The following is a 24439-nucleotide window of genomic DNA, read 5'->3' on the forward strand; positions in this document are numbered from 1 at the left end:
GCACCGACCCCTGTGGCACCCCACTAGTCATAGACCTCCAGTCCAAGAAATAACCTTCTACCATCACTCTCTGCTTCCTACCATCAAGCCAATTATTAATCCAATTATGAGCCAATTTTTAAGAATAATGAAATGGGAAGGGGGTAAAAATAAAAATAGCAGTCAATAGATTTAAAAAGTAACAAAAAAAGAAGCTTCTTATCAAAATATGAGAAACAGCAATGCCAATGAAGTTCTTGGTAAGAAGACCTGGGTTCAATTTCTGTCATGCTAAGCCAACTGACCCCACTTGGGAGTTGAACTGGATTGGTACAATTGACCTCAGCTTGCCTCACATCTGGAGGAGAAAAATCACTCTCTCCTAATCACTACTCATTGACTCTTGGAAGAAAGTTCAGGAAAAGATTTTTTTTACACTATACTATTCAAATACGGTGGATCCATTTATAATGTCCTTTCGGCCATGTTTCCTGACAACTTAGTTTGAAGATTTGCCATTAAGGCATGAACCCTGGAGTTGTCTTACAAATGTTTCAAGAACAAATGAAGAAAGGCAGTAAAAAGTTCTTCAACCTGAAATTGTAATCAGTTTTCATTTCTAATAATTTGAGATTTCTTAAAAAGGTGATAAGAAATAGCATATGAGTACAAATAAGATTAGAGATGCACCATATAAGAATTCTAACAGTAGTATGAAAGTGGGAATAATCTAGTTGTGCCTTTGTTAATGGTATGTGATGGAGAAAAGTGTCACAGATTGAGTTACTTCCAAATTGATGGACTCAGAATTTGAACCATAGCATTTGATAGTAAAGTTTCTTCCTAAGTTTAATGAAAGTATTGTAAAGTGTAAATAGGATTTAATTATTGTTGTGTTTTACAAACTCAGAAGACCTCTTTCATGGTACTATTGCATTTATCAAACCTGCAAAATGCTTTTTTTGTGTCCTAGATATTGACCGGGTTATAGGATTTGCGTCGGTGGATCTTTCTCCTTTATTATCTGGATTTATGTCCATTTGTGGCTGGTACAATATCACTGACTTTAGTGGTCAATGCCAGGGACAACTTAAGGTGACAATTACTCCCATGGAGAATATCCGTCACCTGAGAGAGAAGCGATGGACCCAAACACAAAAGCAGCCAGCAAGTATTGTAAGTTTTTTTTCATGACATAGTAAAAGATGAACTGCTTAAACACTAAAGCTGTAAAGGGATATGGCTAAAGAGAAAGGTTCATATATGAATAGACTTTGCATATAATTTCCATTATCATTCAACACCAAGATACTGAGTGAACTGATAATACAATATTGTTGTGTACTGGAAGTAGCTGACTTCATATCTGTTATTTCAAATGTGTTAAGTTCTTGGTTTCATCTGCACAGTATATGACTAATTTGAACTAACATAACAGACTGAGTAGAAAGTAAAGACTTGGAAAACTTGAAACCTTGCAAATAAGGAAGGAACTTGCATTCACAGAAATGCAATTGGCAATCTATGGAAATCCCAAAGCGCTAAGCCAATAAAGTACTTTTGAAGTATAGTCACTGTGGTAATACAAGGAAATGTAACACAAACTTTGACACAGCAAGTACCCACAATCTATATTAGTGCTGTTGCTTGATGAATAAATCTCTGCCAAAATACCTGGAAGGATTCCTCTGAATCTCTTAAAAATATTTCAGTGAATTCTTTAGTATTTCCTTTAGAGAGGCTTGCAATAATGTCTTATCCAAAGGACATTACCTCCAACAGTGTTCTCAGTACCAGATTGAAATGTCTATTCAGGTTATTCTCAAATTTCACAATTGTGATTTGAACCTTTTGATGCTGAAGCCAGATTCCTCCCATTGAGCCTGGCTGACATCAAATGATGAAGGGAACAATCTTAATGCTGATCTCTGAGATTCCAGAAGTAACTAATATCAAGCAGAGCAGTGAATCCAAATGTGGGAGATTCTTTATCCAGCCACCATTTAGACAGGACATAGCATCCTTTAATGTGGTAGTTGTTCAAAGGAATTTTAAAATTCAGATGTACTGAGTCAACTGGCTTTCTTTCATTAACCATGTTTTTAAAAATTGCGCCGTTGTCCGTGAGGAGTTTGTACGTTCTCACCATGTCTGCGTGGGTTTCCTCCAGGTGCTCCGATTTCCTCCCACATTCCAAAGACGTACAGGTTAGGAGTTGTGGGCATGCTATGTTGGCGCCAGAACAGCGGCGACACTTGTGAGCTGCCCCCAGCCAGCACATTCTTAGTAACGCAAAAAAGACACATTTCACTGTGTGTTTCGATGTACATGTGACTAATAAATATTTTATCTTAAAATGTCTTTAAAAAAACTTCATTAAGTTGTTAAGAATTAATCTTCTTTTCCAAAATCAATACTGAGGATCCATTCTTTGATCTTTTTTTTCTGAGAAGTTCTGATAACTGTCTCCAACATTAACTTGGGCCACAAGAACATATGAGTAAGTGTACATGAGAAATGTTCCAAAAGCTGACTTCCAGAAACTACAATCTCTTGAGAGAACTAGTCCCAGAAGTTTATAGGAATCTACCAGAAACCAGTGATTCACTTGATCAGGGTAATATTTCTTGGATTCTGCTTACAGCTTTATTATTCTGTGCTTTAGCCATAGGTTTCATCATACTATTTGTGTGCTGTGGAATTCAGTTTTGTGAAGTTCTCAAAGCCATTTAGAAGGTCAGATCAAGTAATCTGTTAACAAGAAGCATTGTAACCATCATGATAAAATTGCTGTATTTTCCAGTGGTTTATTATTTGTAAATAGATTCTTTTTTTATTGATTAAATTTATATACTCATAAAGCCCATTAATTGACAGAGCTGATCCTCTGTGATCTGAAACCCTCTCTATAGCCTTAGTTGTTTTAGGAGGTGTGTTAACTGGAAACATCTGAGGAAGTGCTCTGTTTACTCTGAGAAATGCAAGGGAAAGTTGTGCAAATGGTTAGTTTCATGAAGAGGTGTTTGAAAACATTACATTTACTGCTTTAGGTCATATCTGCTCATTTCCCATGTACTGTTTGGCACACTTTAAGAAAAATCCCAGACTGAAACTAATATTTGGTTCTGTGGGCCATAGGAGAAGAGCCGCCTCTGCCTTTTCCTGCTCTCTCTATAATTTTCAGTAAGTGGATATGGTCATTATAAGTTGGTAAGTTGTTTGTTTAAAATGATTCCAATGAAAGAATATCACCTTTATAGTTTCAGAGTTTAGGAAAGTGGAAATAAGCATTCTCACCCAGAGAACATAGAACAGTACAGCACAGAACAGGCCCTTTGGCCCACAGTGTTATGCCGACATAGTTATTCCCTGCTACCTACAGAATGCCCATATCCCTCTATTTTCCTCTCATTCATATGCCCATCCAAGCCCCTCTTAAAAGCCCCCAATGAATTTTCCTCCACCACCCTATCAGGTAACACATTCTAGGCATCCAGCACTCTCTCAGTAAAAAAACGTACCCCTCACATCTGTTCTGAACCTACCCCCTCTCACCTTAAATGCATGCCCTCTGGTATTGGATAGCTCAATAATGAGAAAAAGATACTGCTTATCCACCCTATCTATGCCCCTCATAATCTTATACACTTCCAACAGATCACCCCTCAGCCTCCACCACTCCAGAGAAAAGAGCCCAAGTTTGTCCAGCCTCTCCTGATATAGCACATGCCCTCTAATCCAGGCAGCATCCTAGTAAACCTCCTCTGCATCCTCTCTAAAGCCTCGACATCCTTCCTATAGTGAGGTGACCAGAATTGCACCCAATACTCTAAATGCAGCCTAACCAGAGTTCTACAGAAATGCATCATAACTTCTTGACTCTGATTTGTATTAATGTTTTTTTTGTCTAAATTTAATCCTGATTATATTTAATATCCTTTCAAAGTGTTGCCTTCTATTTGGCGTTTACTTTTCTGCCCATCTGTTTTCCTAATCTTTCATTTTTATTTATGTTTTGCAGCATTAGCCTTGTAAAACCTTATTAGTTCTAGCATAATGGTTGTTACTACCACAAGTATAATAGGGTTGTTAGGTTTTATCTTGCAGGAAGGGGGCAACCTTTCATATGCTGTTACCTTGTTCATACGAATGTTCCATTTTTGTCATTGAAGTTGGTTGGGACTTTGTTTATAGTTGTAGGAATTTGTGGTACAGAAAAAGTCTAAATAGGCTACTAACACTCTATCCATATCAATGGTTATCCTCCCAAATCCCACTTTCTAGCACTTGACTCATAATCTTGTTGGTTGTGGCACCTCAAACGCTCACCAATTACTTTTTAAATTCATTAAGCATTTCTGCCTCTATCATCCTTTCATGCAGTTCACAACCACAACACTCTCCAACCCCCCACCCCCACCCCGTCCTCCCACTATCCACCAAACACTGGGTGAAAAATAACTCTCCTTACTCCCCACTAATCATGTGACCAATTACTTCATGGCTTATTCTTGCCTCTTGCCTCACTGCTAAGGAAAGTGGATCCTTCCCAGCTACTCTCTTAATTTAATACACTTCTGTGAAATCTTCCCATAGTTTCCTATGTCCCAAAGAAAACAACCTCAACCTGTTCAGTCTTTCCTTGTAAATAAATGTCTCTAATGTTGTTGCATCCTTGTATTATGTGGTGATCAGTACTCTAGCTGTGGCCTAACAATTGCAACATAATTTGCTTGGGTCATAAAAGAGCGGTGTCCTTCTATTCCTTTAAAAGGTCTAGTTTCTTGTCCTTTATTGTATATTTTCTCATTCCAGTTTTCCTCTCTCAATGCGTTATCTCACAATTCTCTGGATTGAATCCTATTTGCCACTTCTCTGCCTGCCTAACTGCTTCCTGCGTTCTGTAACTTTCTTCCTACTACAATTTATACCTAGATAAGTTGTAGTTATAAAACTATACATTATATTTCATATTTTTACCAATTTGTTATCATTACTTTTGAAAACAAATTGTGGGAACTGATACTGCTGTGGCCTTTAGGACATATGTTTTAGTTGTAGCATGCATAAAATTATGCAGCTTTAAAATGCATTTTACTATTGCATTGTGCATGATTCATTATTAGCCTTGCTGATAGGATGCCAGCCTAAGTTCAAGTAACATCTTACTTTTGTCAGAAAGTTCATACCCAACTCCCAAGGCATGCCTATTTGATCTGGGCTGATGCTCCACTGCAGTGTTGAAGAAATACCATTCTGCTGAAGTTGGTGTATTTCAGAGGAAGCATTAAAATAAAGTCTAGGTGGATGTAAAAATTCCATGGCTTTATTTTTTTTAAAGAAGGGCAGAGAAGTCCTCCATGATTTCCTAACCAATATTTGTCTTTCCAATCATCGTCAGTAAAACAGATTATCTGCTCACTGTCTCTTTTTGTATTTCTGTGACTTTACTGTCTGCAAATTTGAACTCATGTTTCCTGTAGTAAGGTGGTTTAAGTGAACTGGGACATGAAAGACACTATTTAAGTGTAGTTTCTTGTTTTGTTATGGATTCTTAAACCAACTTCTTTACTTTTTATACCATTGCTAGTCAACTGTATTTTAAATTACAACTTATTCCAGAAGCATGAGTTCCCCTTTGCCATAGTTGATGGAGTCCTCACACATATTTCCTCCATTTCCTGCATGCCTGCTCTGCACCCCCTCTCCCCAGGCAGACCAGCAATAGAGTTCCCTTGGTCTTCGCCTTTCATACCATCAACCTCTGCATCCAACACATCACCCACTGCCATTTCTACCAGCTCCAACACAATTTGCATATTTGCCCCTCCCCCCTCTTTCTGCTTTCCATAGGGACCACTTTCTTCAGGACTCCCTGGTCTGTTTATCCTTTGCCACTCACCCCTCCCGTCCCTGCCATTTTGCCTTACAACCAAAGGAGGTGCAACACGTGTCTCCTCTACTCCTCCCTCACCTGCACCTCTTCTAACCTGACCTACTGCATTTGGTGCTCACAATGTGACTTCTCTACATTAGTGAAAAAAGGTGTAGACTAGGCAACTGTCTTGTGGAGCCCCTGCTCTCTGTCCACAACGACCATCTCAAGCTTCCAGTTGCATGTCATTTTAACTCTTCTTGCCATTCCCACACCGGCCTGTTTGTCATCAGCCTTCTCCATTGCTGCAGAGGGGCCGAATGCAAATTGGAAGAACAACGCCTTTCATTCTCACAAAAAGTGCTGGAGCAACTCAGCAGATCAGGCAGCATCTATGGAGAGAAATAAACAGTCAATGTTTCAGATTGAGACCCTTCATCAACAGGAGTCCTGATGAAGGTCTTGACCCAAGATGTTGACACTGTTTATTTTTCTCCAAAGAGGCTGCCTGACCTGCTGAGTTCCTCCAACACATTTTATGCGCATTGCTCCAGATTCCAGCATCTGCAGAATCTCTTGTGACGCCTCTTATTCTGCTTGGATAGCTTACAACCCAATGGTGTGAACATTGAATTTTCCAATTTCAGGTAACCCACACCCCAGAGCTCTGCCACACCTAGGTTTCTTCTCCCCTTGCTCGTCTCCCATCTGGCTCCACCTATCAGCCTCTGTCCCACCCCCTTTGCATTGCTATGTACTAGCATTCTTTTCTGTTCTCCCTAAGTCCTGATGTAGGGTCTTGACCCCATTCATTGACTTACACTTTTTGTGTCTACATATGCTGCACACACGAAATGCTGGTGGAACTCAGCAGGTCAGGCAGCCTCTATGAAGGGAAATGAACAGTCGATGTTTCGGGTTGAGACCCTTCACCAGGTCTGGAAAGTAAGAGGGCAGAAGCCAGAATAAAAGGGGTGGGGGGAAGGGGAGGAGCATGAGCTGGAGGGTGATTGGTAAATCCAGGTGAGGGTGGAAGGTAGGTATGTGGTGGGGGGTAGTGGAAATGAGCTGAGAAGCTGGGAGGTGATGGGTGGAAGAGGCAAAGAGTTGAACAAGATGGAATCAAACTGCTGCTTGACCTGCTGCGTTCTTCTCGTGTTCTGTTCTATGTTCCAGATTCCAGCATCTGCAGTCTTTTTGTCTTCTTTAGATTACAACAGTCTTATTACACTTGATCTCATTGACCTCGGAAACTAAGCATAACTTTCTTTTTAATTCATTAAAAGGATGCATGTGGTATTGCCCATCCCTAATTTCCCATGATAAGTTGATAGTGAGCTGCCACCATCAACCACTGCAGTCATTCAGGCTACGGTGAACCCACAATGCAATTGATAGGGAGTTCCAGGATTTAGACATAGCAAAAATAAAGTATCAGTGATACATTTCCAAGTGAAGATGGTGTGCAACTTGGAAGGGAGTGATCCAATATGCCTGCTTTTCTTGACTGTAGTAGTCATGGTCATGGTTTTGGAGGTGCTGTCAGAATAGAATAACTGCAGTGCAATTTGTGGATGGTTCATGGGGTTCTAGCTGTAATTTTTAATCACTGAATAGGATACTTCTAAGGAATTCTAGGTGTTTTGAGTATGTGCTTACTGTGTATCCTTATATCCAGTCCATTCTCCAGAGCTGCATGCATTTGCATTAAAAGCCATCTTTGTACATTTCTCTTCTACTTGTTAAATGGTGGTAAATGTTCTAGCATTGCTATGAGAAGCGTTTGTCTTCAAACGATTTAGAAATAGCATTATCTGCAGAGAACCTAAGATTGACTCTAATGAATTGCGCTTCCCATTTTTGTTCCACCCCGTTTCCGATACTTCCTGACAAAACCTTAATCACTCAAGTGCATATCAACCAGAATAACTGCAAAAGTGACTGTGCTCTGTTGTAGTGAGAAATAAACCATAATGATAGAATACAAAGTCATTTTTAAAGTTATAATAGCATCATCTTAGATTCCTCAATGTCACTGTGAGAAACAAAAGAAGCATTTAATCTTAGTATTTATGATAAATTTTAACATTATAGGCTTCTACCATGGAACCATTGTTGTATAAGACCAGTGCCAAGTATAACTCATTCCCTAGTCACATCTCCAAGTATTCAGAACAATTCATCAGTACGTCTTGGAATCCTGATGCATTGCCAGCCAGTGACAGGTATGCAATAGCACTATGACAGTTTTATAATTAAAGAAAATGGAAATAATTGATCTGAAAAAACATTGATATTCAACAATGACTAGAAAATGTTGACATGGGTAGTTAAAGGAATTAAACAATGATCATCCATTTCACCATGTATACCTTTTAATAACGATAGAGATCTGGTATCCTCTGAGTTTCTTTGTGGATTAATGGTTAATTATTGACAGTGTCAATATAAAGCTAACATACTTTCAACTAGCTCAATTAATACCATATTTTGTATATTGCCTAATTTTCAGGCAACTGTTATTTTTGCAAGTGGAAAAATATTTTGAGTTATTAAACACTGGGGCCCAAATGACTTGCATTGAAGGGCACGCACAAGAGAAGGCAAGCAGAGGTTCTACTTCCATCGGTAATCCGGTGATGCTGTTAATATGTGTATGCAAGTTCACCCTATGACCTCAAAGACATGCACGTGTGCCGTAAGATCATAAGATATAGGAGCAGAATTAGGCCATTTGGCTCATTGAGTCTGCTCCGCCATTCAATCATGGCTGACTTTCTTTCAACCCCATTCTCCTGCCTTCTCCCTGTAAAGTGTGCAATCACTTATGTGCTCTTACTGAGATTCCCAGAGATTATCCAAAATTGACCTCCTATTTTTCTTTTTTCCACCCTTTGCATAACTGAAGGTGGGCTGGTGATACATGTAGGTTGTATCCTTTTTGTAAGAGAAATGCTGGATGAGACAATTGATCTAGGTTTTTTTTCCTTTTTTTCCTGTTTTTCATAAATTTGCTTGTAAGGGAAGTTTTTACTTTTTTTCTCTTTATTATCTTTGTTATTAATGTGGCACCTTGTGCTCATGGAGCTGAAGTAGATTCTGAATTTGAAATAATTTTGTAATTTTTTCACACTGCAAATTATGATTGAAATCTTTCCCACATTGAAACAGGTCATTCAACACAGAAGTCCAAGGCTCACGCCATGAGGAGCACATGGAAAATGTTCGTAGGTTTCACCAGTCCTTGCAGCAGGTGGAGTACAACATGCAAAGTGCTGGGAACTTAGAGTCTCTTCCACAAACTTCACGGGCTTTACTTTTCAGTGCTCTAAGGTAACATGCTCTGTTACTTGATGTATATTACATGTATGAATAATATAGTAGTGTAATGATGCCATGTTTTTACTAGTTACTCTCAAACTTCAAATGAATCTCGCTGTTGCCTGTGTAACACGTTTAGCGAATGAGTCTTCTTTAAATTACTGTCACTGATAACATTAAGTATTAAGTTTAAATTTTTGTTCTTTATTCATTCTCTTGGTAGAACCTTATAATTCAATCCATTGACCATTTACAGTTGCATTACCATGAAGACCACAACAAAGGTGCAATCCTATGTAGAAAACTATTATTCCAATTCTTTTCTAGTCATTCCCTCTCGGTATTCCCAACAATGACCAAGGAATGTATCTCTGTATATTTCAGTATGTTATCTATAGTATGTTAGATATATCATGCTTGGCCATTGTTCTAGACCAGTGGCATCTCTACATAAAAATAAATTGTTTAACCTATTACTATTATAAGTTCAAGTACTCAAAGAGAAATAATAAACATGAAAGATGAAGATGCATATTAAAAACTTACTTTCATTTCAAGACAGCTTTTTGTCAAAATACTCATGCAGAGAATGTAACCATCTCTGTTTTTAGACAGATGGAGGCAATTTGTTGTAACTAATGTATCTGTTGATGTAATGGGTTTTTTTCTTACTGGAATCCAAAGCATCATCATTATCATTTAGTGCTGTTTTGCATCTAAATTAAGTTCATCCTTTAACCACCTGGAGTTCCTTGTTAATTTTATTGGCATATATTTCTGTCTTTAATTACTTTTTTATGTCTGCATTTAAACTTTGAAATCTTTCTTTAAAAACAGGCAGAATGGCCTAGAAATTCCAGACACAGGAAATAAGCTTATTTTGTTTTCAAGTAAATTATCATGGGATTGCATGAATACTTGCACAATTTGGAGTGCATCATTGGGTGCAATTGTAGGTCTAAATTATGGGTTCTGGTATATATTAGTAAGGAAAGGATCCTTTATTTGTACCCCATTACATGGATCAATACTTCAGAGGAAAATTACTAAGCAATATTACTGTTCGGAAAAATTGTGAGCCTTCGTTAATTGCTTTTCTTTCCTCAGTTGTATGAAAAGTGACCATAACATAAATAGATGCAGTGAATAATTCAATAATACCATGGCTGATTAGCAACCTCCACTTGACACTCCTGGCCAATCCCCATTTCCCTTTATTGTCTTATTATCTGTGTTAAATTGAAACAAAAGGGGAAGCAATTATGAGTGCTTGTAAATCATTAAGTGGACAAAATATCACAGTGTGGTGGCATGAATAACATCTTAATCATTTTAAAGCCATTTTTTTCACTACATCTGAAATTCTGTGTCTTAATATTATTCCTATTTTTATGTGTAGGAGGAATCTCAATGAACTGGATGATATTCAAAGGTATTTCAGTCAGAAGCTGTCTACAGCTCCATTTTCTCACATGACTAATCCCACCCCACAACAAAGAGCAAATGTTGCTAATGTGAATTTTCACCATAGATCACCAAATAGCCTTGATAATGAACAACATCTTTTGGAAAATTCAAATAAACAGGTCCACAGTTATTACGGCATTATCAGTGGTGAGTAAAAATAAGTTTCTTTTGTTTATTATTTTTCATTAATTGTTAACTGATTTCATGGATTTTAAGTTTTAATCAAGGTCAAGTTTCTAATTTAAATCCAAATTTAATGCAATATTCTATGTACCTAAATGTTCTGAAAGCTAAAAATGGATATTTTAAAATAAACCTAAGAATTATGAATAACATATAATCCTTATTAGCATACTTCATTAGACCTCAGTCTCTCAAACATTATTATTTCATATAAGGGTAACAAATCTAGATAATGAGATTTCGCAATTAGCAACAGGCTTTTAGAGGTCCAAACACCAGTAACAACGTTGAGCAACAAAATATTCTTCACTAACAAATAGAAGCAGTGAAGAGGATTTCCATTAGCTTTTGTTTTGTGGATAGTAATCATAGTTGATTTGCATATCATCAGTCTAGTGCAACAGACTTAAGTCATCAATTTACGTGTCCACTGACTTAACTTGAGCTGTTTATAATGCAATTCTGCAGTCTAGATGTTGAGTTGTTGATGCTCAAATACTTTAAACTGATAATTCAGAACTTGTCATTTTGGTACCTTATAACCATTCACCCAGTTATGCAGTTAATGCTTGCAATAACAATGAATTTAATGCTTCTACTTTCAACATTTAGCCAATTTGAGGCAATCCAATGCAGATTCATTCAATACCATCCTTTAATGATTTCACCTTGACTTACCACTAAACTGTTATAAAAATTGCAGTGCTGGGGCTGCGCATGCTGGCCCTTATTTTGTGGTATTAGTGACAGCAACACTACTTATGTTCTTCTCCAAAGCAATCAACCTGAGGCCTTTGTAACTGACGTGAATTTGTACAAGGCACCACCACTGCAAAGCACTTTAAAACAGTTTAAAAAGCCTCTGATTTATTTCCCTAACATTTGAGATTCTGTGAGGGCTTAACAAGGAAAATTCTAACAGGATGTTTCCCTTCATAGTAAAATGCAGAACAAGGAGACCAAGTTTTAGAATAAGGAGTTGCATGTTTAAGACTGATATGAGGAGGAATTTCTTGTTTGTAGTGTATAAATCTTGGTATTCGCTACCACAGAAAGCTGTAGAGGATGAATTATTGAAAACATTCATTGCTAAGATGGTTTAATTTTTGGCTTTAGGAGTTGAGCCTTGCAAGGAGCAGGCAGGAAAGTGGAGCTGAAGCAAAGTTCGGATAAGCCTTGCTTTTATTCAGTGCTGGAGCAGACCTGGGTGCCAAAGGGTGCCCCACTCCTATTTCCTATATTTCTAATGGCATCCTATATTGCTGCTTAGCAAAAAAATCTGGCCCCAAGAAGCTAATTTTTGAATGTGGAATGAAGATTTCTGACAGTAGTGTTTCAAAATGCAAGGAATTTAATTTTAGTGTGCATCTGTCTTTATCAGACACTCGTCAAGATGCATAAAAAGTTAATTAAAAATGCTCCCTGAGTTCCATGAAAATTCCTAATGTGATTGATGACATCACGTCTGCATGTAACTGAGGATCCCTTTGAACCAATGCCTGACAGCAGCAGACAGCCCATAAAGATCTTTATGGGAAACTATTTTGTGGTTGGGAAAGTGCTGTCACTCTACTGTTAACTGCAAATTCTGGGCCATTATATATTGGCTCTGAAGAATAAAGTTAAATCTGTTGTAGTTTCTGTATTGTTGAATATCAATATTGTTCTTGCCGCATGTTCACGTTACAATCAAATCAAAGAAATTCTGATAATTTTCAGACTTTGGATTCTCTAACTACCTCTTATGATGTCAAAGATATAAGTTCATACATTGAAAATTAAGCAAATAAACCTTCATTTGTGCACATAATTATTTTTTAAAAAGTGATCATTTTAACTGGAAGAGTTTCCATGTATACACTTTCTATTGTTTCAACCTTACTCCTTTTTCCCCCTTTTCCTGCAAAGAGAATAAGTCTCCAATTATCATAGGAAGTCTATAGCTGTTCCTTATTCATGGTGGTAGCCTAGCGTACAATGTAATTCACTATTACCTGTTTGGCCTCTTTCCCCTACACCCATGTAGATTAAAAGTATTGCAATGTTTGGTCAACAGTCCACCCTGGTGAGCTCAACCAAACTTGTATGGCAGAAATGGCTGAGAAGCTCATTGGTATTCCTGTCGAACTGAAAATAACAATTATGGAGCAGTGTTCCAGGTTGTAGTTAGAGCCTCAAAAAGAATGGAACTTCTTCAAAAACACACCAATTTAGTCCTCATTTCAGAAACAATGAGTATAAATTCAAAGCTGCAGGTACATAGTTCATGTGTCTTCTCTGGGTACCCTGGGTATATATTCACATTACAATGGGAAGATAAGTTTTTTTTAGCTTGTTCACTTAATAATTCCAGACACTAGTGACATATGTACCAAGATATATAGATTTAGCAGCTAGTGATATGTCAGTGGTTATTCAATAAATGCTGAATGGTTAGTGAAAAATATTTATAGAATTATTTCCATTTTCATGTCCATGCTTAAATTTCACAACCCAGCAGGTTTGCAGAAAAACAAAGCTGATATTACTGATCCAAACCCGTCTCCTCGGGACATTGAAGATGGTGAGGAGGAAGTAGCTGAAAATACACCACAACAATCAGAAAATGGAAAAATTCAAGATTTGCTTAATCCACAGTCACCAGAGAGGAAGACTGTGAAGCCCTATCTTCCTCATGTCTGTACACCAGGAAATTTAGAGTTGGGGCAGACTAAACATAATGAATTCTTTGCTAAAGACAGTGTAGATTACCAGAATAACGAGGGCAATGTCGAAATTGGACACCAACAAAACCATTATGTAAGTGATGGGTTTAGTGAAGAAGAATATGAAGAAGATGTGATACATCCAAAAACCTTAAATGATGTGTCTGTTATGACTGACAGAACTAGCCCTTGGTCAAGTATTTTGTCAGATTTAGAGGAAGATAACAAGCATAAATGTGAAACTAAAAGAGAAACACCAGAGCCAATAAGAAATGGAAGTGTGGCTAATGAAGAAGAAGCAGTTTCCATTAATGTAGATGATGAGGTGTTTGCTGAGAAATTACAAAATGAAAATTACAAGTTACCTAGCAGTATTGCAGCTTGTGAGTCCCCTCATACAGAAAAGTCTTCAGTAAATGAAGTAACAGAGCTTGATATGTTAAAAAGGGATTTAATTCTCCAAAGTGAATGTGGCTTAGATATGAAATTACAAGAAAGACAGTTCTCAGATGATCCGGACACTTCTTTCTCAAACGATGATGAAGCAGAAGACCTGACTCGAGAAAATAAAGACTTTGCAGTGTATGACATTTTCTCCAGCAGAACATTTTCACCAACAGATAAGGACGAAATGGACCTTAGAATAAAATGTATTTGTGACAATAGAACAAAAGAGCTTGAAAATGAAGAGAACCAAGAGTCCCATGATGAATGCAACAATGAAGATCCACAGTTTTTAGAAGCTGGTGGAGAAGGTGTTCCAAGAAAGCTCAGGGGAACTGCTGAAGGAGATAAACATTCAGACCAATTGTATCCTTTGTATATTTGATATTGCATGTAAAGTCAGCTAGGGTCTCAGCCTGAAACGTCGACTGTTTATTTCCCCCCATGGATGCTGCCTGACCTGCTGAATTCCACCAGCACTTTTGTGTATTGCTCCAGATTCCACCATCTGCAGAATTTTTTGTGTCTCCTTCTTTTATTCAGATATGCATTGATTCCTGATGTATTCCACTGAAAACCTTTTCATCTGGACAGCAATTATTTTTGGTCTTCACTGTAGCTGATTTGTTAATTGTCAAAAGAAGCGTTTTCTAAATGTTCGTTTATTTGTCAAGTTAACCTTTGCTTAACACATTAGATTATTGCTGATGAAGCTTTTCGTAAAGTGATTTTTTTTTCTAAAATGGTAGGGCCTTGGGGAGTGCTGTAGAACAGAGAGACCCAGGGCTGCTGGTACGTAGTTCCTTTAAAGTGGCAGCAGGGTGAGGAAGAAGGCGTTTGGCACATTTGCCTTTGTTGGTCAGAACATTGAGTGCAGGAATTGGGTCATCATGTTGCAGCTGTATAGGATGTTAGTAAGGCCACTCTTGAAATACTGTGTACAGTTCTGGTTGCCCTGCTATAGGAATAAGCTCATTAAACCAGAAAGGGTGCAGTAAAAGATTTACAAAGATGTTACTGAAACTGGAGGGCTTGGGTTGTAAGGAGAGGCTGGGTAGGCTAGGATTGTTTTCCCTGGAGCGCAGGAGGCTGAAGGGTGACCTGAAAGAGGTTTATAAAAAATTATGAGGGGCATAGATAAGGTGAATAGCCAAAGTCCAAAACTAGAGGGCATAGATTTAAGGTGGGAGGAGAAAGATATAAAAGGGACCTGAGGGGCAACTTTATCACAGAGGGTGGTGCGTATATGGAATAAGAGTCACTTGTCTCAGAGTGAGATAATACTCCTGTGAAGTTCCATTGTGAGTACTCTTTTGCAGTTGTGAAGGAAAAGTTTTACTTGATAGAATTTCATGTGTCACTTTCCTTTCCTCATTGGTTCATTATAATTTATGACCTGAATAAAAACGATTTTAAAATATTTGATTGTCACCTTTATATACAATTTCTGATATGTGTGAGTAACTACATTTGTTGTGACTGGATGCAAAGGACTATGTTGCAAGTCCAATCCAGTTTAACCGTATAGCTGTGAGCAAGCTGGAGGTGGCTACTATGAAGAAATTGTACTTCAGAAAGTTTACCGATGTTAATAATCTTTAACAATTTTATTCAGATCTGATCCAGTTATAATTCCGAACTTTTTTCTCCCACCAAGTCATTTGGAAGCTTCAATGAGAGTGCTAAATGTTCCACAGTCATTCAATACACCAGCAGCAAGTCCAGTAAGTTTTAACTTTTCCTTTGTATTGGTTGCATTGCTCAAAAAATACTTAGTAATATTTTGACAGCCCAATTATTCTATGTATTTAGTACTTGGTAACATTTATGGTGGCTTAAATGGACAGTTACCTGTGGATCCGTAATTAAGGAAGCTTTTCTCTGTGTATACATTAGGCTGCATAACAATATCATTTTAACATCCCCAAGAAGCATCAATGTCTCACGTACCTGACTAATAATCAGGAGCACAGGCCATTTGTTGAAACTGTTTTCAAACATTAATAGGCAATATATTTATTATTGCTCAAAATCTTACTTAAACAACTGATGATTGTGCATTTCAATCCACTATAGAACATTGCAGGCTGTTACAAGGGAAAAAAGGAAAATGTCACAGGTTAGTTAGGATTAGGAAACCCTAGTCATGTCTACACCGTGCAACCATACTCATCAAAGTTAATGGGTCAATAAACGTCTGAGAAGAGTAACTGATCATGCATTACAGATGTGCAAGGTGTGTTCCCATGGAGAAAACAAATAGAGTACAGAAATAAAAATCATTGGAAATATTTTGCAGATTGGACAGTGTTAGTAGAGATGGAAAATGAAGCTAATATTTCAGGGCTATGACCTTCCATCAGAATCCTGAAAAGTTAGAGATGGGGCTATTTATGACCAAGCACAGAGATGAGGAAAGTAAAGAGAGAGATTGAGAGAAGTTTGATTAAATTGTGCTGCCAAGATCTTTTATATAAAACAAGTACTACACATAACAAAAACAGAAAATGCTAGAAGCATTCAGCAATTGAAATCATATCAAAGGGGAGAGAAGCAGGGTCAACATTTCATGTTAAGGACCCTTCATCCAAATTGGAAAAGTGAGAAAATGGGTATGTTAAATTCAAGAGTGATAGAGGAGGCAAGTGAATGGAAAGAAAGTCTTTGTTAGAGTGTAGAGCAAAGCTGTCAAGATAACAATGACTTTAAAAACTGGTTGTTGCTGACAGAAAAGAAGAAAACAAAATGAGACAGAGTGACATAAATGCATATAAGGAAAGTGGGGAAAAAAATTGATTGATTATCTGAAATTGTTAAATTTAATAAGAAGTCCTGATGGATTCAACACCTGAGGTGGAATGTGTATTGGCTTTTTTTGGAGAAATGTATGACCATGAAGTCAGATCATACTGGGAGTGAGCAAAGGATTAAAATAAGAGGTAACTGGAAGCTCAGGATCAACCTTGCAAGCTGAATGGAAGTGATCTGCAAAGGGTCACCCAATTGCAATGTGCAGGAGATCACATTATTAGTGCCAAATGCAATATGCTAAATTGGAAGAATTATGGAAGAATTGCTGCCTAACCTAGAAGGGCTCCAAGTCCCTGGATGATGGAATGAAAAGAGGTAAAGGGGCAAGTGTTGCATCTCCTGCAGTTAAAAGGGAAGCAGTTGATGGAAATGAAAGAGTGGACCAGGGAGTTGTAGAAGGAATGGACTCTTTAGAATCCTGAAATAAGAGGGAAGGATGTGTCTGATGATGGAATCCCATTAGAGGTGGTAGAAATTATGGAGGATGGTCTGTTCAATGTGGAGGCTGGTGAAGTGGACAGTGAAGAAAAAGGAAATCCTATTTGTGATCTGGCTTGGAGGAGAAGGGCTGAGACCAGAAGTGCAGGAAATAAAGGAGATGCGTTGAGAGCCCTGTCGACCATGTTTGAAACAAGACCACAGTTAAGGAAAATGGTGTGAAAAGTCTTTATCAGAGCAGATGCAATGGACACAGAAACTGAGAATGAAATGGAGTGCTTACAGGAAACTGGGTAGTTGCAGGTGCAGTTGAATAGTGGATAATCTGTCCCTTGAGGTGTGATAGAGATGCCAAGAAACAGAAGGAAAGAGTCAAATTTAGACCATGTGAAAATGTTAGGAAAGTGGGAATTTGCTGCAAACATAATGAAGTGTTTCAATTCCATAAGAAATGCCGGAAGCAGCAGCAAAGCAGTCATCAATGAAATGGAAAAAGATGAGGGAGGAGGACAGAAAAAAACAACCTCCATGGATCTCTGTACGCCATGTAGGTTCCCATAGTTACACCTTTAACTTGGAGAAAATGAATGTAGTTGAAGGAGAAATTGTTTGATATAAGAACAGGTTCAGCCAGCAAAGTAGAATAGTGGTGGAAGGGAACTGCTTGGTCCTTATATTGAAGTAAGTCTTGAGGGGCTCTCAGACAATCCTTGTCCAGGATGGAGGTATAGAGGGGTTGAATGTCCATGATGCAGATAGCCGATTGGGACCTGGAAGCTCAGTTAGTGGGAAGGGACACAACTAGGGGAGAAAGATTAATGTCAATGCAGGAAAAAGTAATTTCTGTCTGGGGCAAGATAGGCTGAAATATTGCATCTGGCAGGATAGTCCTCCTTGTGGTTCTTGAGGGAGGCTGTGTGGCTTTAGGAAACTGGAGGCTTTGGAGGGAAGATGCCTCATGAAATGAGGTCAATGACTGTCTGGAAGACAATTCATGATAGGGTGATGGTCCAGTGAAGGTATGAGGTGTCCAAGAGCTGACATTCAGCTTCTATGAGGTGAAATCACAACAGCACAGCCCTTGCAGCTGGTTGTATTGAAGGATCAGGATTAGTCCTTGGTGGATGAAGTGCTGCAAGTTCAGTGGGGGTGAGTTTGAACAAGTAAGGGCAATAAGAAGATTGAGATAGTTGCTCAAATGGGCAGTTAATGATGAAGAAATCTAGAGAGGGCAAGAGCCTAGAGGGACGGATTCAGTTGGATTGGCAATTCTGGTGACAGAAGAAAGGTTGATTGTGAGGACACTTGAATAAAGAAATGGGCATGAGGTGAAGCTGGTGAAAGAATAGTTCAACATCATATCAGGCTCTGAATTCATTAAGAGTGATACATAGTGGAAAGAAGCCATGACTTGTGCTGAGGTTTGGAATTGTAAATGGAAAGATCAGGAGGGGCAGTGAAACCACAGCAAGGGGTTGAACTGGGTGGAGCAATGGGGCCAGTGGAAAGTGAAGGGGAAGAAGAATCTGGAGAAGTATTGTTTAAACTTCAACAGTTCTTGAATTTTGTGATCTTTGATGTCTGAAAGAACAGAAAAGGATTTTTGTTGTGGCAGCAAATGCAGCGAAAGATAAACTACCCCTTCAATGCCACTCACTTTCTCCAAGTCAAAAGTGTAGCTGTAGGAACTCGCATGGCTGCAAGCTATGCTCTTGTCTTCACTGGATACATAGAATCATTGCTTAATCCTATTCAGGCCCCCCTCTTTCAATTTTTATTCATGTTACATTGATAAATGTATTGGTGCTGCTTCCTGTCCATACACAGAACTCAAAACTTTCATTACCTTCACTGCAAATTTCCTCCCTGCTTTTACTTTTAACATAGTCCAGATAGTATTCCAAAGCGGCTGTTCTTTCCACAGATCTTGCTGTACCTCTTTGTTTCAATTTGTTTCATTTCAACTCCAAATGCCAGTTTTAAGGTAATTGTTGCTTTGACAGCTGGCTCTGGACTCCTACACAGATATTCCCTCTGGTCTCTTCTTCCTGTCTTTACATCATTAAACATTTGTTTCCCACTTTTCCAATTCTGACGAAGGGTCCTTTGACCCAACACTGATGTTGCTTGACCTGCTGAGTGCTTCTAGCATTTCCTGTTTTGGTTTTGTAATTTCATTCAATTTTTTTTTGCTTCATACACAATGCTTTGGGCTTTGTTGAAACAGTATTGGAGGCCACAAACAGATGGGTCAGATTATGAATGGGGTGATCACTTAGTTCTTTGTTCCATTCCCACTCAGACCTATCTGGAACAGTCTAGGGTCACAGACTTTTCCTCTAACTAACATCTTTCAACATTAAAATCACATGGGCTACCCTGGCCTCACTTTGTCAGAGATACTCCTTTTGTCCTATTCTCTTTTTCCCTGTTCTGATGAAGGGTCTTTGACCTGAAATGTTAATTCTGTTTCTCTTTCTACAGATGCTGGCTGACCTGCTGAGTCCTTCCAGCATTTTCTATTTTTATTTCAGATATCCAATATATGTAGTTTTATTTTGGAAAAATATAGATAGGTTAAGTGATTGGACAAATACTTGGCAAATGAAGTATAATATGGGAAAATGTAAAAATTGACAGCTTGGCAGGAAAAATAAAAATCTAAGCGCTCCATTGAAACACAACTGGATTTACTGGGGAACTGTATTGTTTTATTGTGTAATATCCAAATACAAAATTCAACAGGTCAATCTCCAGCAAATTTTAAAATTTCCCTTTGGGTATTTCCTCTTGTAGGAATAAACATGTGAGTATTGGGGATTAGAAAACATGTTTGTAAAGAGTAAACTAAATGAAGTGCTCAAAAATAACCTGGCATTTTATACCACATGGATCTCCTTCTGCTACAGAGGAAGATTATCTACTGTCCTTACATAACCGGTTTCTTATTACAGTGTTCTGACACACAATGTTCCATCAGTCTTGTTTACTTCATTCTGGCTGCGCTGAAGGCTGTCTGTTGCAATCACCTCATTATGAGATCACATGAACATGTAGTTATGTAGTTTTATAAATTTCCTTAGCTTTTATATTATTGATATGATATTTATCTGTCAAACTAAATTCAAAAAAATCAAAAATTTACTTACAATGGTGGGGTGTCTTTGAGACGAGGAAGACCCTACATATGATCTACTTATTTCTGATTTATTAGCTGATCTGAGCCATAATGGGTGCTACAGCTGATGTAAACAATCCTGAGCTGAAGAGCGCGAGTATGTTTTCCAGTAAAACCAGGTGACCACATCTATGTGGGCTACTGTCAGCAATTTTCAGGTGCAACTGTCATCTCATAGGAGACGCCCAGTAGTAAAACCACAACACTGAGATTAAAAAATAGAACATCTTTTTTAAATTTTTAGATGGCAGCAAAGCTAGGAAAGAGTTGAAACTAATAGTAAAGCAATGATATTATGCCTATATCATGAAAGTCATACAGCACAGAAACGGGCCCTTTGGCCCATCACTTCCATGCCAATCTTGTTGCCCATCTCCTCTAGTCCCATTTGCCTACACTGGGACAGTATCCTATGTCCTGTATGGAAGTGTTTGTTTAAGTACATAGTAATTGTATCTGATTAACCTCCTCTGGCAATGTGTTCCAGATGTCAATATATTTAAAGATTTTTAATAACATGAACGTCTGCAGTGATAAAAATGGTATGTGAGCATACAAAATGATAATTATGTCAAGTAAACAGGCATCTCTTGCTACGTTGTTGAAGGGGCTGAAAATCAGGTGGAGGTATGAGAATAATGGTTCCTTCTATACCTTTTCAGTTGATAGCTGCTAGCTGTATTTCTTTTGCAGTCCCTTGTGCTCCAGCTCTACTCTCCACTTTTCAATTTCCTAGGATCTCTCACTTTTTCTTCCTAATTTGTTTTGTTTGCTGTCTCATCTCTTATCCTCCTCTGTTCCTGCTCCTAAACCTTTCTTTTAATTCTGTATATCTCAATTGACAAAAACTGTCAGACCCCTACTTTAAACTTTAAAAAAATTAATATTCTAACCCAGTCCTCTCTTCCACTTGTAATCCTTCCCTTTCTTGCAAGAACCTCGACCTTCTCTGTCCACTGATAACCTTTTGAATTTACCCCAAGCTGCATTGAAAAAGATCCACTGCTTTTGCAAAAATACTGAATAATATTAGATAAGCAACCAATGAGACAAAGACATTTTGATCAATGAATGTAGGATTCCGAGTATGCTGTTGGAAATTATGGGTGATCAAAGAGTACAGTATTTCCATTAGGTTAAAAATTCTGTTTGTAGCTTGATCATCCTAAAAGTTGGTGAATTAAAAATATACGTGACACTCTGTTAAATATTTATTTATTTAAATATTTGGCAATCATGAGCAATGCAAAAAAGGCATTCCTGAACATTTTAATAAAATGGTTTGTTTTAATAAGCAATAAAATCAAAAATTCCTAAATCTAAATCTTTAATTTGTTATTGAGCAATTTATTTCACCCAGGGAAACAATTGTGACACTGCATTCAATATTACTGTCAGTATCCTGAACACTGTACGGCACAGGATGAGGAGAAGGAAGAATAGGGCAGAGTTTGGTTTAATTATGATGCCTTTTACTGTTGTATAATCCTATGTCACCTACAATCTAATCTTGATCTAAAGAATACCAAGGTGTGATATCAAGAACTGCAGGTAGCTGTGAAACTGAAACCTTGCAAAAAAGACTCCTCTGCTTTGAGACAAATCAAAGGAGATGGTGGAATAATTTTATGTATTTATCTTATATCAACAAACAAATTCCACTCAATCCAATGCAATTGTTCGCCTTTTTTTTCAGTGAACTAGTGTCTCTTCTCATTCTATTCAAGACTGAAATAATTTGTTGCCAAATATGCTTAGTTTGCCCATAATTTGAAGGGGAGAGCATCCCATTATCTAATTTTCATTCATAGCTATAGGCAAAAAGTAGATACATCAGCAGTTAAAACCAGTTTCAGCCAGCCCTGTTGAAATGTCATCAGCTGTTCTGATGGTTGAAGCCAAAATTTTAAGGGCAGTCAGCTGATTGTGAAGTATTAGAAGGGAACAAAATCCTGAATGCTAACAACTTGCTAGTTTCTGTTCTCCAAGTTGGGACATCATTAATTGGAAACATCGTTAATGCTGATCCTAAATCTAGTTGCATTTATGTAAAACAATTACGTCAAGATTTATTTTAAGATCCTTCAGAAACTGTAGAAATTGGTCAATCACCTTCAGCTGCAGGTGTTGGACCAAACTGTTATGAAAAGTTCAATTCAAAAAGCTGACTTAGGTTACAACTTTTGAGTTTCGTTCTGAACACATTATATTTTAATTATACACTGTCAATAATTTGAACATTTTCTTTGTTTTAAGTGGGGTCTGGGCTAAGATGACATCCTTTGGTAATTTTGCATTATAAATGTTATTTTATGAAATATTGAATACACATGACAGGGATTATTTTACCTTACAGTTTCACACTTTTATAACAATTATACTTGCATTATTTTTAGGTTTTTAATTCAAGTCCACATTGCAGCTGATGGCATTACCTTTTAGTGAAGGACTTGTGTTTAAAATAAAATGCTGCCAAAGAAGCCTTGAGAACTTGTTGCAGTGCTTCTTGTAAATAGTACACTGCAGCCACAGAACAAGTAAAATCAAAACAAAACTGCAGATGCTGGAAATTTGAAATAAAAATTGAAGATGCTGGAAATGCCTGGAGGTTGGGTAACGTCAGTAGAAAGAAGCAGAGTTAATGTTTCAGGTCAAAGGGTCTTCATTTTCACTTCAACCTGAAACGTTAACTCTTCTTCTCTTTCCATAGATGCTGCGCAACATGCTGAATGTTTCATCAAGTCATAGAGTCATACAGCACAGAAACGGGCCCTTTGGCCCATCTGGTCAATGCCAACCAAGATTCCCATCTAAGCTAGTCCCATTTGCCCATGTTTGGCTCGTATCAATCTAAACCTTTCCTGTTTATGTACCTGTCCAACTCTCAAAGTTGCCTGATCATTGCTTTGCACTTAATATATTAGATTGTCACTTGCCATTTATCTGATCATGCCTGGATGTCATACAGATGTTGATGCATCCAGGCACAGGCTGTTTAATTATCTGAAAAAAAACACTGTGCCATCATTGGCATGCAGCTCTATAACTGACTTTGAGGAAGAAAAGGTCAATAATGAAATATCTAAAATAAGTCCTAACAAAATCTCACATGAGTGTATTAGAACAGAGATGGTTGTATTGTTGTAATCTTAACCATCTTCCTTTGGTAGGAATGATTATAGCCATTGGAGATTTTTCTTCCTGATCATCGTCTTCAAATGTATTAGGGATCTGTAGTGACATTCTTGGTCAAAAGCTGCCAGGTTGCCAAAAGAGTCATTCTGACTTTGCATCAGGAATTCAATCCACACAGTAGTTTGTTGATAGCATCCTGGACCAAAAGAGCTGAAGTTCTGCAACTATAATGGAACCACCAGAGGCCAAGAATGGTTATTCAATCAGCACTTTTCGTTTAAGCAGTTCCAATTGCTTCAAATATAGATTATAGGGCTTATTAAAGCCTTTCTATTTACTCAAGGGTACACCCTTGTACGTCATTGATTAAACCCCTAAAAATATTGAAACAGCTAGAAGAAACAAGAAGTGCAAAAATGTTTCAAAATATCCTTTCTGACTCTGCAAAACAAAGCAGTCAAGCTCCCAGAGACTGTTTTCCCATGACTCATAACAATCTTAACAAACTAGTAACTTTAACTGTAGACCAACCCTGCTAGAGCCTTGACAAGTTCCCTTTTAAAGGCTTGAAACTTCCTACGCAGCAATATCTTCTGAGGGCAGTGACAATGTGTGTACTACTTTTAAAAACATATTTATATTATCTCTATTTCATCAGCCTTAATTAAGAATGAGATCGGGGCGATAGTGAGAGATGATATAAGATCTAGGGAGCAGAATGTTGAGTCCATCTGGGTAGAGATTAGGAATAGTAAAGGGAAAAAAAATCATTGGTGGAAGTTGTCTTTGGGCCCTGAATAATAACATTACAGTGGCACAGGCAAGAAACCAAGAAATATTTGATGCATGTAAAAATGGAATGGCAGTTATCATGGAGAACTTTAACTTCCAATAGATTGGGCA

At 37.8% G+C, this 24439-nt stretch overlaps 1 protein-coding gene across 7 annotated transcripts in view; it reads left to right on the forward strand.

The window, feature by feature from the left end:
* Positions 1-24439, forward strand: part of c2cd3 (C2 domain containing 3 centriole elongation regulator) — a 120397-nt gene that overhangs the window by 88282 nt on the left and 7676 nt on the right. For 4 of the 7 annotated variants that reach the window (XM_052025864.1, XM_052025869.1, XM_052025868.1 and 1 more), the window contains 6 exons: positions 953-1155; positions 7949-8079; positions 9026-9187; positions 10575-10789; positions 13323-14340; positions 15590-15698. In XM_052025864.1, coding sequence (XP_051881824.1) covers positions 953-1155; positions 7949-8079; positions 9026-9187; positions 10575-10789; positions 13323-14340; positions 15590-15698 — 1838 coding nt within the window. The remainder of the gene's footprint in view (positions 1-952; positions 1156-7948; positions 8080-9025; positions 9188-10574; positions 10790-13322; positions 14341-15589; positions 15699-24439) is intronic. The other 3 variants (XM_052025866.1, XM_052025867.1, XM_052025865.1) reach the window with 3 other exon arrangements.

Source organism: Pristis pectinata, chromosome 11 (assembly GCF_009764475.1).
Source record: "Pristis pectinata isolate sPriPec2 chromosome 11, sPriPec2.1.pri, whole genome shotgun sequence".
NCBI lineage: Eukaryota > Metazoa > Chordata > Chondrichthyes > Rhinopristiformes > Pristidae > Pristis > Pristis pectinata.